Source organism: Protopterus annectens, chromosome 4.part0 (assembly GCF_019279795.1).
Source record: "Protopterus annectens isolate FY-2018-M chromosome 4.part0, PAN1.0, whole genome shotgun sequence".
Classification (NCBI taxonomy): Eukaryota; Metazoa; Chordata; order Ceratodontiformes; family Protopteridae; genus Protopterus; species Protopterus annectens.
The window spans coordinates 540,603,820-540,620,351 of record NC_056733.1 but is presented as its reverse complement, the minus strand read 5'-3'; the positions used below and the strand labels follow the sequence as shown (position 1 = coordinate 540,620,351).

The following is a 16,532-nucleotide window of genomic DNA, read 5'->3' as shown; positions in this document are numbered from 1 at the left end:
TACATCCAAGGAATGTAAGATCCTTTCCCCTTTATTTTGAGGAGTGGGGAAAAAGGTTGGCAAGTGGATAATCTGATTTAAAGCCACTTTGGAAATCACCTTAGGCATGAAGGTAGGATTAGTCCTCAAAGATACCCTGTCTTGATGAAAAATAATATAAGGTTCCACAGCCATAAGAGCTTGTAACTCTGAAACTCTCCTGGCAGAGGTTAGGGCTAACAGGATAGCTGTCTTCCAAGATAAAAACTTGATGTCAGAAGAGGCAGCAGGCTCAAAAGGAGGCAAGGTTAGTTTTTCCAAAACATAGTTGAGATCCCAAGCAGGAATGAGAGGAGCTCTAGGAGGTCTTAAGTTCTTAGCTCCTCTGAGAAACTGTCTCATGAGCTGGTGGGAAAAGATGGGAGGGTCTGTATTATAATGAGCAGAAATAGCAGAGGCATGTATCTTAATGGAAGAGAAAGAGAGACCCTTATGTAAGAGATCTGTCAAGTAAAGTAAAATTAAAGTAATATTAGGAAGAAGAGGATCAGAATCCTGAGCCTGCATCCAGGAACAAAATCTTTTCCATTTTCCTGCATAAGATTTTCTAGTGCTAGGACATCTGGCTTCTAAAATGACATCCATAACCTGCTTGGGCAGTAAAGAAGAAATCAAAGGCCCTGGATTAACCAGGCCGCCAGGCTGAAAGTTCTGACATGACAGTGCAGAACCTGACCCTGATGTTGGGACAGAAGGTTCGGAGACTGAGGTAAAACCCAAGGGGGCTCCAGGCATAGGTTTTTTAGAGTTGGATACCAAAACTGCCGAGCCAATTTGGAGCCAGCAAGATTATCATCTTGGGCTTGTCCTGTTTTATCTTCAATAAAACCATTGGAAGAAGAGGAAGAGGTGGAAAGGCATATCCCAAGAGGTTCCTCCAACTGAATGACAGGGCGTCCACTTTCCAAGCTTCTCTGTGGAAAGTCCTGGTGCAAAAATTCTGTAGTTGATGATTGAGATGGGATGCAAAGATGTCTATGTGAGGACATCCCCAGACTGCTGTTATCATCCTGAATATTTTGGTGTCCAGCATCCACTCGTGTGGATCCGAAAGGTTTCTGCTCAGACTGTCTGCCAGGAAGTTTTGTTTCCCTGGTAAAAAACTGAGCTTGAAGATCCAGATTGCAAGCTAGAGCTGTGTTCCATAGATCCATGGCTAGTCTGCAAAGGGGGTAGGAATGAGATCCCCCTTGCTTGTTTATGTACCACATAACTGTGGTGTTGTCTGTCCGTATTAGCAGATGTCCTGGTTGTAAAAGATTCCTGAAGGCCAATAGAGCTTTCTGAATGGCTAACATTTCCTTTAAATTGATATGCAGGTGCTTCTGATCCTTTGTCCAAAGACCCTGCAAACAACTGCCCTGAAAATGGGCTCCCCAAGCATAATCCGAGGCGTCCGTGGTTAGAATCTGAGTGGCAGGAGGCAGACGGAAGGGTTTCCCTTTGTTTAGAGCACATGCCCTGGACCACCAAAGAAATTCCTTTTGAAGGCAAGGAAGGACGGAGATCAGTATGTCTAAACTGTGGCAATGCTGAGACCATACACTTTTTAGGTACCACTGTATTTTCCTCATGTGTAGTCTTGCATATGGTACGAGAAGGATGCAGGAGGCCATGTAACCCAAAGCCTGCAGGAATTTCCTTGCAGATAGTTGAGTTAGAGTTGCCAAGGTTCTGAAAGTTGAAGCCAGCTGTAATTGTTTTTCGGATGTCAGAAATGCCATCTGGGTTGTGGTGTTTAGAAGTGCACCCAGAAAAGTTATCTGTTGTGATGGTGTCAAATTTGACTTTTTTATGTTTACAGAGAATCCCAGGAACTTGAGGAGGTTCTGTACAAATTCTAGATGCTGGAGTAAGACATCCTTGCTGTCTGCCTGAATTAGACAATTGTCCAGATAAGGGTAAATTTGAATCCCCTTGAGTCTGCAGTAAGCTACTACTGGAGCCAGGCATTTGGGGAAGACCCTGGGCGCAGTAGACAATCCAAAGGGCAGTGCAGAGAATTGAAAGTGCCTCGATCCGGCCTTGAACCTGAGGTATTTTCTGCAATCCTGCCTGATGGGAATGTGTAAATATGCCTCCTTTAAATCCAAAGTTACCATTCATGCATCTTTGGACAGCATTGGAAGTAGCTGCTGTAGAGTAAGCATCTTGAATTTTGGAATCTCTAGAAAGGTGTTCAAGACCGACAGATCCAGAATGTGTCTCCATACGTTTTGCTTCCTTGGGACTAGAAAAAGCCTTGAGTAAAAACTTTTTCCCATCTCTGAAAGAGGAACCAGTTCTATGGCATTCATAGCCAAAAGAGTTTCCACCTGGTTTAAGGCCTCCGTCCATTGATGTTTTGGAAGGTCTGGCCATCCGCTCGGCCTTGGCAAGGTATGAAAATGGAATTTGTAACCTGTTAAAACCACATCCAAAACCCATTTGTCTTCAGTTATTTGAGTCCAATTTTGATAAAAAAGAGAGTTTTCCTCCAAGAGGGGCTTCCAGGCAAGAAGTTCCTGTAGCCCAACAGAGGGAGTCATTGAGTTTGTTTCCTTTGAGATTGTGACCTGTCCTCTCCTCCCCTAGGGGTGGAAGCAGTCCACTGTCTTGGTCTATAAGCAGCTTGTGTTTGAGGCCTACCTCTGGAGCGTCTATATCTACCCCTCTGAGGCCTGTCTGAAGTGGGAAAGGACCAATTTTTTGAAGGCCAATTCCTGCTAAATCTAGGTGGCTGTACTTGTAAGAAATCTTTAACTGTTTGCATGGATTTCACCTTATCCTCCATCTTTTTAATCACCTCTTCAGCTTTTGATCCAAACAAAACATTATGCTGAACAGGAGCATCCAATAATTTTGCCTTTACTTGTTCAGGTAAATTTTGTTCCTTTAGCCATGCATGCCTTCTAATGACTGTGCCAGAGGCCGCAGCCCTACAAGAAGCCTCCAAGGCATCAAATCCACAGTGTAAACCATGCTTCCCAACCTGTTCAGTGGCATGCAATAAGTCATGTAATTCCTTATCATCTGCACAGGCAGAAATGGAAGTAAGCTTTTGTTTTAAGACAGACAAGAGAAATTGCTGGTATTTAAGCATATGAAACTGACAGTTTAAAGCCCTAATGGACAAAGTAGCAGAAGTGTACACCTTTTTGCCCCATCTTTCTAAGGATTGAGAATCCTTTTCAGTAGGAATGGGATTTTTGGCAGAAGAGGCCTTAACTCCCTTAGGACCCTGAGAAATGGTTTCAGGGTCAGCAGCAGGGTTCTTGTATAAAAACTGATGGGAATCAGGAACTCTGTAATATCTATCAGGCTTAACAGGAGCAGGAGGAAAAGAGTCAGGGGTTAAGTTAGCCTCCAAAAAGGCATCATCCACAATATCCAAAACAGGAGGAATAGCCAGGGGCTATGTTGGGGAAGAAGAAGAAAATCCCTCAGTCTTTTCTTGGATTCCGAATACTCCTGTCCTTCCCAGTGGAAATGTTCCCTCATTTCGTGCAAAGTTTCCCCAAAAGAGAAATCCTCAGGGGGAGAAGCTGAAGGAATGGATTCTTCAGCATCAGAATCCTCATAAGGAGGGAAAGAATATTCCTGATCAGAAGAAGAAACTGAGGAAACAGAAGCCTGATCAGAGGAATCATAATAAACATCCTGCCTTGGCCTTTTGTCTGGAGGGGGATGTGAACCCCTAATCATAGTAAGTAAATCCTCCGCCGTCTTGAGTAACTGTTTCTGTGACTTGGGAGCCGGTTCAGAAGAGGCCTGTGTTGAAGTCTTTGATTTAGAAGGAGTCTTTGCCTTTGTCTTTGGCTTTGCCTTTACTAGTAGCTGAGTAGGCCTGAAAACCCCTTCGGAAGCCGGTACCTGCACAGCGGCTCCAGACCCATCCGAAGGAGTATTGTCCAAAGGTCCTGCAACAGAAATATTTAAAGGCCTGGTTGGCTCCTCATGAGAGTCCGTTTCGGCCGTCGGTTCTGAAATGGCCGACGACAGGGGCTGCAAAAGCGCCTCACTGACGACGGCCGAACCTGAAGCTGGCTCCGCTTGTGCGCTATCATCAGATTTGGACCTCAGAGGCCTGTCTTTATCCTTGCGACGTTTGTGAGCTCCGGTAGCCGAGACCGTATCCAACGACATTTTGTAGTTAAAGCACCTACCAAAGTAATGAAAAGCAAAATCGTACCTTCGCTTAATTGTACGTTGATTGAATCTAGCACAAAACCGACAACTAGCTACGTCGTGGTCAGGGCCTAAGCAAGGAATACAGTAAGAATGAAAATCCTTATGAGGTATTTGCTTCCCACACGAAATACAATTATTAACTTTTTCTGACATCAGAGTGGAGCAAGAAAAAAGTTTCCCCAAAGGGGTACTTAGCTTTGAGTGGAGAAGAAAGTCTTCGGACCGAAGTATATAGAAAAATTCGTCAGGAGTCAGCCGACCGGTACTTGTGAACTGCTATCACCACACGGCAAGAAAGACTGAAGAAGATGGCGTCGGCTGTCAGCTTTGTACTCCTGGCGCTCTGACGTCAGGGCGCATGGTTGAACAGCCGACGCCGGACCCAGACTTTGGGATTCTGGCCAACCTGGGGCTGCCTGCTGGCAGGGGAGAATCCTACAGTCATGACTGCAACAGTGAAACACGATGAACATCACTGGCGTACAGCAACAGTGGTCCCATTCCACAAAGGGGGTACCTCTACAGACCCTGGGAACTACCACCCCATAAGCTTAACCAGCCCGGTCTGCAAAGCTATGGAAAGAATCATTATGTAACTCATAAACAGAGACATTGGGGACCTACAGACACTTGATCCCACCCAGTTCGGCTTTGTAAAGGGCAGATCCTGCCTTTTGAACCTGGTTGACTTTTTCAAAACAGTCACTAGAGCCATTGATGAGGACAAAGCAGTCCATACAGCCTACCTGGACTTGGCTAAGGCCTTCGACACAATACCCCACTCAGGCATCATAGATAAGCTCAACAGCTTAAATGTAAACCCTTATGTCACTAGATGGGTTGCAAACTGGCTAAAGGACAGAACCCATAAAGTTAAAATCGCTGGAGCAATGTCAGACTCAAAGCCAGTCACAAGTGGTGTCCCACAGGGATCTGTCCTGGGACCCCTCTTTTTTGGCATTTATTTTTCAGATGTTAAAGCAAACATGGGAGGGTTGTGGCTGACAAAGTTCGCAGATGACTGCAAACTAGGCGCCATTGTCGATACACCAGCGGACACATACATCCTACAAAAAGGCCTCACAGAAACGGACAACTGGTGCCAGAGTCATGGCCTTAAACTAAATGCCAAAAAATGTATAGTCATCCCCTTTGGGAAAAACAAAGTACCCACAAATTATCACATAGACAGCAACCCACTGAGTAGGGAAAAAGTGGTCAGGGACCTGGGGACCCAAGTCGACAGTGACTTCTCATTTGACACCCACGTTGCCAAAGTGGTTAGAAAGACATTCTACCTTGTACACCTTATCATGAAGGGATTCACATCCAGATCCAAGGATGTCATTGTACCCCTATACTCCTCCCTCATCAGACCAATGATTGAGTACAATGCCCCATTTGGTATGTACCTCACCCGGCATTTGCAACAGCTGGAGAGACCACAAAAGTACCTCACCAAGAGGATCAAGGGTCTCCAACATATGTCTTATTCTGCCAGACTAAAGAAACTCCAGCTCTATTCAGTAGCATACCGTCTGCTCAGAGGTGATCTGTGCCTGACGTACAAGGCCATGTCCAATCAGGAACTGATGGACATGCTCCACCTCAAAAAATCCAAATCCATCAGAACCATGAGAGCTAAAGACTTAAACCTTGGCACAAGTATGAATAGGACAAGCTGGAGGGATAGATTCATAACCCAGAGGCTTCCCATGCTCGGGAACAGAATCCCAGTTCATGTTAGGCAGAGCCCCTCACTAACTCTCTTCAAGAGAAATCTTGATGAGTGGATGGGAGATAGTAAGTTTACCCCATTGGTCACCTCTGTGTCACTACTAGACAGGGGCACAGTAAACTAATTCTATTATATAAGGGGACCTTCACTGTGTCACTACTAGACAGAGGCACAGTATTCTAAATCTATTCTGTACATTTTTGTACCATTTCATGGGGTGGCGAAAGCCACATCACTATGGCTAGGCTTACAAATGCCCCAGGGCAGATAGCCTAGTACTAAACTATGAAACTATGAAACTAGATGGGTTGCAAACTGGCTCAAGGACAGAACCCACATGGTTAGAATTGCTGGAGCCATGTCAGACTCCAAACCAGTTATAAGTGGCGTCCCACAAGGCTCAGTCCTGGGACCTCTCTTGTTCGGTATATATTTCTCGGAGGTACAGGCCAACACGGAAGGACTGTGGCTGACCAAGTTCGCAGATGACTGCAAAATGGGTGCCATAATCGACTCTCCAGTCGACACAAGCATCCTCCAAAAGGGCCTCATAGAAACAGACAACTGGTGCCAGAGCCATGGCCTCAAGCTAAACGCCAAAAAGTGTATAGTCATCCCCTTTGGCAAAAACAAAGTGCCCACAAATTACCACATAGGTGGTAATCCATTAAGTACAGAAGAAGTAATTAGGGACCTGGGGACCCAAGTTGATAGCAATCTCTCATTTGACAACCACGTGGCCAAAGTGGTTAGAAAAACATTTTATATAGCCCACCTAATCATGAAGGGATTCGCATCTAGATCAGGGAGGTCATCGTGCCTCTTTACTCATCCCTCATCAGGCCCATAATTGAGTACAATGCCCCTTTTGGGATGTACCTTACCAGACACCTGCAGCAACTGGAAAGACCCCAAAAGTACCTCACCAAGAGGATCAAAGGGCTCAAACAGATGCCATATGCTGCCCGGTTAAAGAAACTCCAGCTCTACTCAGTGGCATACCACCTGCTCAGAGGCGATCTGTGCCTGATGTATAAAGCCATGTCCAACCTGGAATTAATGGACATGCTGCACCGCAGAAAATCCAAATCCCATCGAGCTACGCGCTTGAGAGACTTGAACCTCAGCACTGAAATAAATAGGACATGCTGGAGGGACAGATTCATAACCCAGAGGCTCCCTTCACTCTGGAATAAAATCCCAGTCCAGGTTAGGCAGAGTCCCTCATTGACTCTCTTCAAGAGGAATCTTGATGACTGGATGGGAGATTGTAGGTTTACCCCGAGTATCACTTCTGTGTCACTGTTAGACAGAGGCACAGTATACTAACCTCTGTGCCTGATGTATAAAGCCATGTCCAACCTGGAATTAATGGACATGCTGCACCGCAGAAAATCCAAATCCCATCGAGCTACGCGCTTGAGAGACTTGAACCTCAGCACTGAAATAAATAGGACATGCTGGAGGGACAGATTCATAACCCAGAGGCTCCCTTCACTCTGGAATAAAATCGCAGTCCAGGTTAGGCAGAGTCCCTCATTGACTCTCTTCAAGAGGAATCTTGATGACTGGATGGGAGATTGTAGGTTTACCCCGAGTATCACTTCTGTGTCACTGTTAGACAGAGGCACAGTATACTAACCTCGAAAAAGGGCATAGCAAAATTAAAATGGGTGGCGAAAGCCAAACACATTCTGGCTAGGCTTATAAATGCCCTAGGGCAGATAGCCGAGTATGAACCTATGAACCTATAAGAGGAAACAGGGTCGGAAGGGATCTTCAGAAAGGTGTTGAGTTGAAAGAGATTCAGAATGGGTCTCAAGATACCTTCCTTCCTGGGAATCAGAAACATTCTAGAATAAAACACCTTCCCTTCCTGGGAAGGGGGAACAGCTTGAATGGTGCCTTGAGACAGAAGGCCTTGAAGCAGTTCTGGAAAGAATGGAAGCTGTTCTTGAGGAGGTTGACGGATGCCCTAAAAAGGAGAAAGGGATTTCCATGACATGAAGTATCCCTGATGGATGATGGACAAAATCTTGAGTGACCCATAACCAATTGGGATAGGTACAGAGAAAGACAGAGATAAAGGAGCCTGACTGAGGAAATAGGAAAGCAAACAGTCAGACAGAACCTGGTTTTCTTGAAAATGAGGTTTCTGGGTAGTGGGAGTCTAAGTAGACTAAGCAGGAGGAACATACTTAGCACCCTTCTTACCTTTGGGGGAGGGCAAGTCTTTCTACAAACAAAAGTAGATTTACAGGGATAATTCCTTTGGAACTTGGGACCTTCCCTTGTCCTGCATAGACTTAAAATGATCAGCAGTTGCAGAACCAAAGAGGTTCTTATTATCAAGAGGAGCATCCAACAGTTTAGCCTTAATATCATCAGGCAAAATCTGGAGACAAAGCCAAGATTAATGTCTGAAAATACAACCAAAATCAGCAACTGCAGCTGCATCATAACTGTATTTAATAGAGTGTCAGGCTACTTGATAAGTGGAGCTCAATACAGAGAGGGCCGAGACCTTCCCATCAAAATCAGGAAGTTCAGAGACAGCTTGTGAAGCCTGAAAAAGAAGGGCTAAACCATAACTAGTCATATATGTCTGGTAATTAATAGCCTGAAAGGCAAAGGTGGCAGCAGTATACTTCTTGCCTAGCCATTCTGTGGCTCTACTATCCTTGTCTGAAGGAAGCAGTTTAGTAGAAGGTAAAAGTTTAGTGGATTTGTCAGAAGAGACAGATACCACAGAAGGGTCAGCAGAAGGACATTTGTAGACAAGCTTACACTCATCATGCACCTTGTAAAGCCTGTCAGGTTTCTGAGGGGCTGGAAGTTAAAAATCAAGGGCCACAGAGGCTGCTGAAAAGGTATCTAAAAGGGCAGCCAAGACAGGAGGGACAGCAGAGAGCTTACAGGACTCCATCTGGAAGGGCTCATAATACCTTTTTTGAATGTCAGAAACATGAGAGAAGTCCCATTTAAAGTATTCCATCATACGAGAAACAGTATCCCCAAAAGAGAGTTCTTCAAAAGGAGACTCTGATAAAGTCTCCTCCTCAGAGCCATAATCCAAGGAAGAAGAGATCTGAGAAGAATAAGGCAAAGATTCTTCCCTAGAATCCAAGTCCTCATCAGAGGAGTCCTGCTCTCTGGGCCTCTTGAGTGAGGTAGAGGATCATGGTGGAACAGGGACAGTAACTCCTTGGGAGGCTTCAAGGCCATCGATGCATTAAATACCCCCCCTGGGTAAAATCCTGCCAGTCACTCTGGGGATCTTTAGGAGTAGGGGAAATATGCTTAGTTTGTTTCTTCTTTTGAGGGATATCAGCCCTAAACACCCCAAGAGGTTCCAATTCATGCCTACATTCAACTAAAGTAGTATGAATCTCCTTCTGTACAAGTATCTGCGGAATCCCCCACAAACCCTCTGAAATGATAAACTGAGACTCCCACTCAACATCTAAAATGGATATCTGCAGAGGCCCCAAAGATGTGCAAGAAGTAGGATTCATGCTGCCCTCCAATATGGTTATGGCAGAGGAATCCAACGGTACAGCTGGGCAATCCTCTGGGCTTTCAGCAGCCTCAAAAAAGACATTCAGGTGAGGTGGAACAGCAGCCGAGTCAGAAGTAAATTTTTTGCCTTCTCCTTGGCAGGCAGCTGAGCTTCAGGAAGGGAAGATTCTGCCATAGCACCCTGTGGCAACAATTTAAGATGATGGTTATCCAGCGAAATAGACAAGGCGGAGAGACAACTACATAGGGTCTTAGGCAAATAAAATGCTTCATATGGTCATATGGTCATGGGAAGGACCCAAACAAAAGAGATACTATTCATGATGATCCTTATGGGAGCGTGCCTCCCACACTGACATTTTCCCTTTCTGGACAACATGTAAACTCACAAACCCAAAAAGGTAAGAAAGGATAAGAGTAAAACCCCAGTGGAGCACTTACCTGAAATACGGCTTAGTAACCAGCAAATAAGAAGTTTTTAGACCAGTGAGCAAAGATGGCATTCAGACTGGCGGCAAAGCAGTTCTGAGTTATGTACTTCCATACATCGCCTTTATGACATATGACATCTATAAAAACCTAAGGCTTTGGCATACTGGCCAGACGTTGGGCTACCCTTGGCAGGGAATCCCTTTAGTAAGGAATTCTGCAACAGTGATATGGAAGGACATCAAAATATACCTCTTTGCTCTTCTGGCTGATTCAAAAAAACAACAAAAAACAACACTGCAATCTACTATCTGGCTATCTATTCATACAGATGTCAAAAGGAGGAGGCTCACGTGAGTGTGGGTGTTGTGGTTTGGGTTTTTTTATGCTGAAACTTTAGGACATAGTGAAGGTTTTAGCATTAGGGGTGGGATAGACTGTGCAAGTGTTGCGGATTAAGGTTAGAGTAATGGAAGAGAAAGGGAACAGATTTAGTGTGGTGCATGTGTACTGATGTAAGTGATATGTGTCTGAGTGTCTTGTGTAGTGGTAGTGTTACTGAAAGAGGTTTTCCTAATTGTAAGGTGAAGGGTATAAGTTAGAGGTAGGGTTAGGGTTAGCATACATTAGTAAGGTGATACAGGGTTAAACCCAATGAACCCTCAATGAAAACAAATAAGAAACATTTTAAAAACTCCCATAAAAAAAAAAAAAAAAAAGGTCTTAACAAATAAAAAAAAAAATACACAAAGAAGAAAATACAAATAAAATAGCCAGTCAGAAAAATCCCTTCCCAAAAATCAAAACAAAATAAAAATGCAAATAAAACTGAATAACCCGAAATAACCAGACTTAAAATATTCTTATTCCTAGACCACAAACAGCTCATAAAGCCTTCTAGAAACTGAATAAATCTTATTGTACAAAAGGGCATCACCATGTTGTTGATGGATAAAGCCTTATGGATGGCTCAAGTTCAATTAGTGGCTTGAATGTCTGAGGTGTTGGCAGATAGAAATGGGTGTGTTCAGCTACAGGAGTTGGCATTCATCTTGGCCTTCCCTGAAGGGAGATGTGGTCCACAGTTGGCAGTAGTCCTTAGTTATAGCAGACAAATGCAGGGCTGGAGGATACCCAGGGGTTAGTCATATATGAAAAAAATACCCTGGTTGAAGAAGTCAATGGCACAACCCCTCTTGGATGCCCTTAGGTTCTGCACCAGCCCCACCCTTAGAACAGAGATAGTCTGGAGTAGTAGAAGAGGATGACAGACCCTGCAATGGACAGGGGCACTGGGGTAGCACATGAGGAAAAAAAAAACTTATTCTGCAAAGGAACCATTGAAACAGTCCATAAATGTACAGAAATTAATGGGAAATACTTAAGCTATTTTAAAAATTAGCGGAATAGATACATGAAAAATGTTGGGATCTGGTTTTACACGTGTAAATTATCTTGTACCATAGAGGCAGGGAACAAGTTTCATGACAACTGGATACAGATATTCTCTACTCAGAGAATACAAGTTATTTTACAGTTCTAACTTCAGAACCCCACATATTCCATACATATGTACACACATAAATAACCACACATACTGTGTTACTTTTTCCTCCAAGTGTGCCCAGATACATTTGTATGAGTTATGTATATCTGCTGCCAGAGTACCGTGCTTAAGGTATCAGAAGATCTGTACATTTTACAACATTTTTTCCTTCCTCTGCCTCTTTGTTCTAGTAAAAAAAATAATAACTTAGTTTATGTTCAGTTTATGTACTTTCTCTTGCTGATTGGATTAGACCTAAAAGATATGACCTATTTTCACAGGAGGCCCAAGGAGGTATTCATAATGAACAGGTATGGTTGGCCAGGTCACTGGGAAATTCCATTACTCTTTAGAATTACGGAAGTGTGCATTAGAAAGAAACTAGAAAAGAGTGTTAAGGAACTTCTGTCTGGCTAAAATTTTCAAAGTAAATGGAGAAGATAATAAAAAATGAAAGAAGAAATTGGAGCAGATTGTTATTGCAGAAATGTTATTATTATAAGGATGAAGTAAGTTAAATAAAGAACAAGGAAGAGAATATTATAAAGAATGTAAACAGTTCAAGAAAATCCATAGCAAACATGTTTTATATAGTATATATATATATATATATATATATATATATATATATATATATATGTATGTATATATATATATATATATATATAGTCCGCGGTGGTGGTGGTGGTGCTGCGGTAGCATTGTTGCCTCACAGTAAGATGCTGTACGGTTCAATTCTCAGCTAGAACGTCTTCTGCGTGGAGACATGCATGAATGGGCGTACCTTTGTTGAAGGTTGTGCGTCGGGGCTGGCAACTCGGTACGTAAAAATCAAATGCCAATCATTAGCGGACCGGAGTTCCGCTGTGGCGACCCCTAACCGGGAAAAGCTGAAAGACACAACAACAACAACATATATACATATATATATATATATATATATATATATATATATATATATATATATATAGATATTTGAGATATATTTTATATCCGATTGAGAAACCACCATCTCAGTTTAAAGTTTTATCCACAGGTCAGATGGAAAGAGCTATGTGTGTTTAAATAAAGAAGTGATTTTTCTTCCCTGAGATAATGACTTTTCAGTTTTCTCATAATTATCATGTTGCAGATTAATAAAAAATGCCATTTTCTGAATATTTTTTTAAATTTTCAAGTATTCTTTTCTCCTACTAAAACACATGCAAAACTGTAAGAATTCCATTATTTTAATTGCTATGATGTATTCATAAACAATATAGTGTATGCCATATCTAACCCTGGTAGATATCTATGCATCATTTTCTAATAGGAATTTTTGACCAAAGCATTTAATTGTTTGGGTGATTCTGACCATACCCTTACCTGGTCCTTCTCCCATAGAAGATGAAGTCTATCACAGTCAATAGCATATTTCACAAATTGCAGGTCGTAATCTTCCAGTCTGAAGTTCAAATCACCAAACCAAAAGACAACACTGCAGTGGGCAGACAAAGGTAACATTGGTCAAAGGCAAACAAATAAACTGCAAACACAAGAACATTTGAACTCAAAATTGACCTAACACTGAAGCCCTCCATGATGGGACATTGCTTGTGTATTTCTTCAGCACCAAATGAACTTTGGCATTTTTTTTAGTAAAATCTCACATCCTGGTGTGTCTGTGCACCTACACTAGTACCTACCACAAACAGTGTAGTGTGCCAGTTACATAAACACACTCATGTTCAGAGACAACCATTCCTTTTCCTTGCTTCCACAATTCAGATCTTTGTGTTTCACTGTATGTTACTGTCAATAAGGTCCTGCAATCACATACTTAAACATCATGATAACCGTCCACATGATCATTAAATAGCCAGTAAAGATCTTCACAGTATCAGAGAAGGGCATGGCAGTTGCAACTGTCACAGGTACCACTACTTCAGCCCAACTACTCAACATCAAATCAGGGAATAACTGCTGATGGTGATGAGTTCCTCACATGAACACTAGATAGAGGGTCCTCCTCAAAGTGCAATGCTGTCTCTTTTAGAATGAGGGGTCTTCCACCAGCTGCTGTTGGAATTCTCTGTACGAAAGGCAAGCTTACATTTTTATACCACTTGCTTAATAAGGTAGTGTCAAACCTAGGTCTACAGGATGGTGCTCACTAGCAGCATGGAGTCCAACTGGCAGAGCCTGGGGAAATGAGCTCTTAAGAAGCTTGTGTGTTACATCATGGCAACTATCAGCATGAATATTTACATATTCCCAGATATGAGATTTTGTTGATTACGGAACAGCAAATTCTGATTGGTAAAGAAGAAATGAACAATCGTGGACCCATCAGAGAGAATCCCCTGGTACAGGACTTGATGCAGAACAACATATCTGTTACATCTTAGTGAATACACAGTCATCTGAATGCCAGGCTTCTCACTCGGTTATGGAAAAGGGACACTACAGAGAAACATTCTGTCTTTGTAGCAAGATGGAAGTTCCTTAACTGATGACTGGAGGTATGGGTGAATAATGAATGGAGACAAGTGTAGCCAGGCTTATTTTTTATTTTTTTTACTCAGCTTCGGTACAACAGCTTTCAGGGCATCTCTAAAAAATATTATAGGATGCCGAAACCAGAATGTCTAAATTCATCTAAAATAATACCTGCAATGTAGCTCCATAAATAACTTGAATACTTGCATATACACAATACACATTTTTTGTATATTTGTGTGTGTGTGTGTGTGTGTGTGTGTGTGTGTGTGTGTGTGTGTGTGTGTGTGTGTGTATAAATAGGTATCGAAGCAACAACTATGTTTCATAAATGCCTATGGCTACACTGCTTTCTCAGGGTTAACATGCTATTTTTTAAACTGTGTAAATGAAAAACAAGAACTATACTTTTGCAGAAACCAAAAAAAATGTAATAGATTGTGTGGTCTGACTTCCATCTATAATAAAAAGCAACTGCTACTCCTATGTGCTTGTTCACCCATAAGGTGGTACATGGTTCATGTGCAATACTATCATTTGAGCCTTGCTGCTAGATGTGTGTTTTTAGTATCTTAACAAGTGTGTGTTTTTAGGAATATATGTAGTTATATACTTAAGTGTAGCGATGATTTGTAAGACAGTGGTAGTATTATTATATGTTGTTTTAAATTATGTCTTTCTATGTATGTGATTTATCTTTTTGCCTGTCTCCCTGATGAGCTGATTGCATGGAATCTCATTTAATCTACACTTGTGTAGGTCTATTGTTCAGTTCATTACTCAATTTTGATGTATACAACTAAATAATGGTATTTTGCATTTCTAATTTGTAGTTATGTAGTTGGACTCCCTTTAAGAATACAATTGGCTAGATTAATTGATTTAATAATTTATTAACTAATTATCTGGCCAGTACATAAGATGTGGTTTTTAAACAATTACTTGTCTGAAGACATTGGGGCAGGGACCCCTTCGAAAGCGCTTACAAGTACTAATCAATAAACCTGTCTTTTTATAATTTAAAAATCGTTGGTTATTTGGGCGCGTTTTGCTACCGAGCCAGTGATCCAAGGTGTTTTTCTCATTTAGAGTTTGGTTTTTTTACATTGTTTATCTGTTGGGAGGAGTTGGATCATGCCAAGTGGCAACAGCAGTGGCTCACCAACTTTGTTTTCACAGCAAGATGGAAATGGTGCAATCACCACATCTATTCCCTCGGAGGCGAACGCCATAGGGAACCTGACAGCTCTAGCTAATTTACTGTTGGGTCGGGTCAATAGCTTGACCCAGAAGCTTGATGAAAAGAATGCTACCCATCTGTTGGAGCGGAATCCGAATTTCGAGCCGGAACAGACTAACCAAATAGGCTCGAATGAACCAGGGAGAACACTACAGGCTGCAACTAACGGAAATGCGAGTAACATTCGCATTAGTAATGGGACGCCCATTCCACAACAGCCAGAAGGTAACACTGGTAGCTTGGAGAACACTCTGAATTCAGCTAATGCATTATCTAATGCATTACCTACTATGGCTAACTTCTTGAAACAAAATCATTTTTTTAGTAATGGGTCTCTTGATGAGGCGGAACCCGAACAGACCGGAGTGGTGAGTAACATCAATAGTTTAATGAATGACTTTGACTACAAACTATTTAGATGCCGTAAGCTGCAGCTCAAAGTAGCTTACTGTAAAGAATGCATACAAAAAAAATTATACCAAAAGGGTTGCGCCAGTGGCGTTACCCTGTGGGGTTAATAGATAGATCTGTTTTTCACCAAAAACTGATAGGGTTATTCGATAAACAAGGGTTTGAAATCCTACAGTCTCTCATCAACTTTTATAACGCTGAAATAAACAACTTGAAGGCCGACTTAGAAGTATTGGAACACACTATCAGCACAGATAATGAGTTCCCTAGATACAGATATGATTATGGTAGAATATTTTCAAGTATAGAAGCTACTATGACTAAATTATTGGAGAATAAAAAAAGAAAAATAACTAGAGACTTGCAAGATTATGCTAATAACAAAGCCTATCCATCTCCACCAAAGGTATTTCATACCCAAAGTGTTTCAAATAATCTATCTGCAATGGGAACTTGGGGTGACATAGAAACAACCAATCAACCTGCTGACAATGAAGTTGATAATACTCATATCGTGTGCCGTAGTGAAAAAATAATAAATAATAGAGCTCGAGATAATAGAGGAGGACAAGACCAGCCTAATAGTAACAACCAGAATAACCAGCAGGATTTTCAAGGAGTCAGAACAACAAGATACAACAATAGGAACAACAACAGGAACCAGGGTCAGAGGAAGAACAGTCGCAACCAGCGAAGGAGATGATAGTGGATGAACATGAAGGACCACAAATCCTTCGCAGTGCACAAGGGAATTTTAATATATATAACTTTTCAGTTTTGACAATTGAGCTAGAAATGATTGATTTTTTTGCAAAAGGTTTGTCGTTCGTCCCTGATAGACGAATGGATGTGGCAAGAACTATCATCGCCCTTAAGCTGTTTGTACATAAATTAAATCTAGCAGCATTAATGGGTACAAGTACCTCATTGATCAGTTCTCTGAGGGTATCTAGTGTTTTTAA

At 42.0% G+C, this 16,532-nt stretch overlaps 1 protein-coding gene across 1 annotated transcript in view; it reads right to left on the bottom strand.

Moving 5' to 3' along the window:
* The window catches only part of INPP5J (inositol polyphosphate-5-phosphatase J), a 791,140-nt gene that overhangs the window by 308,708 nt on the left and 465,900 nt on the right, over positions 1–16,532 (bottom strand). The window contains exon 7 of the mRNA XM_044068468.1: positions 12,807–12,918. Within this exon, the coding sequence (XP_043924403.1) occupies positions 12,807–12,918 (112 nt within the window). The remainder of the gene's footprint in view (positions 1–12,806; positions 12,919–16,532) is intronic.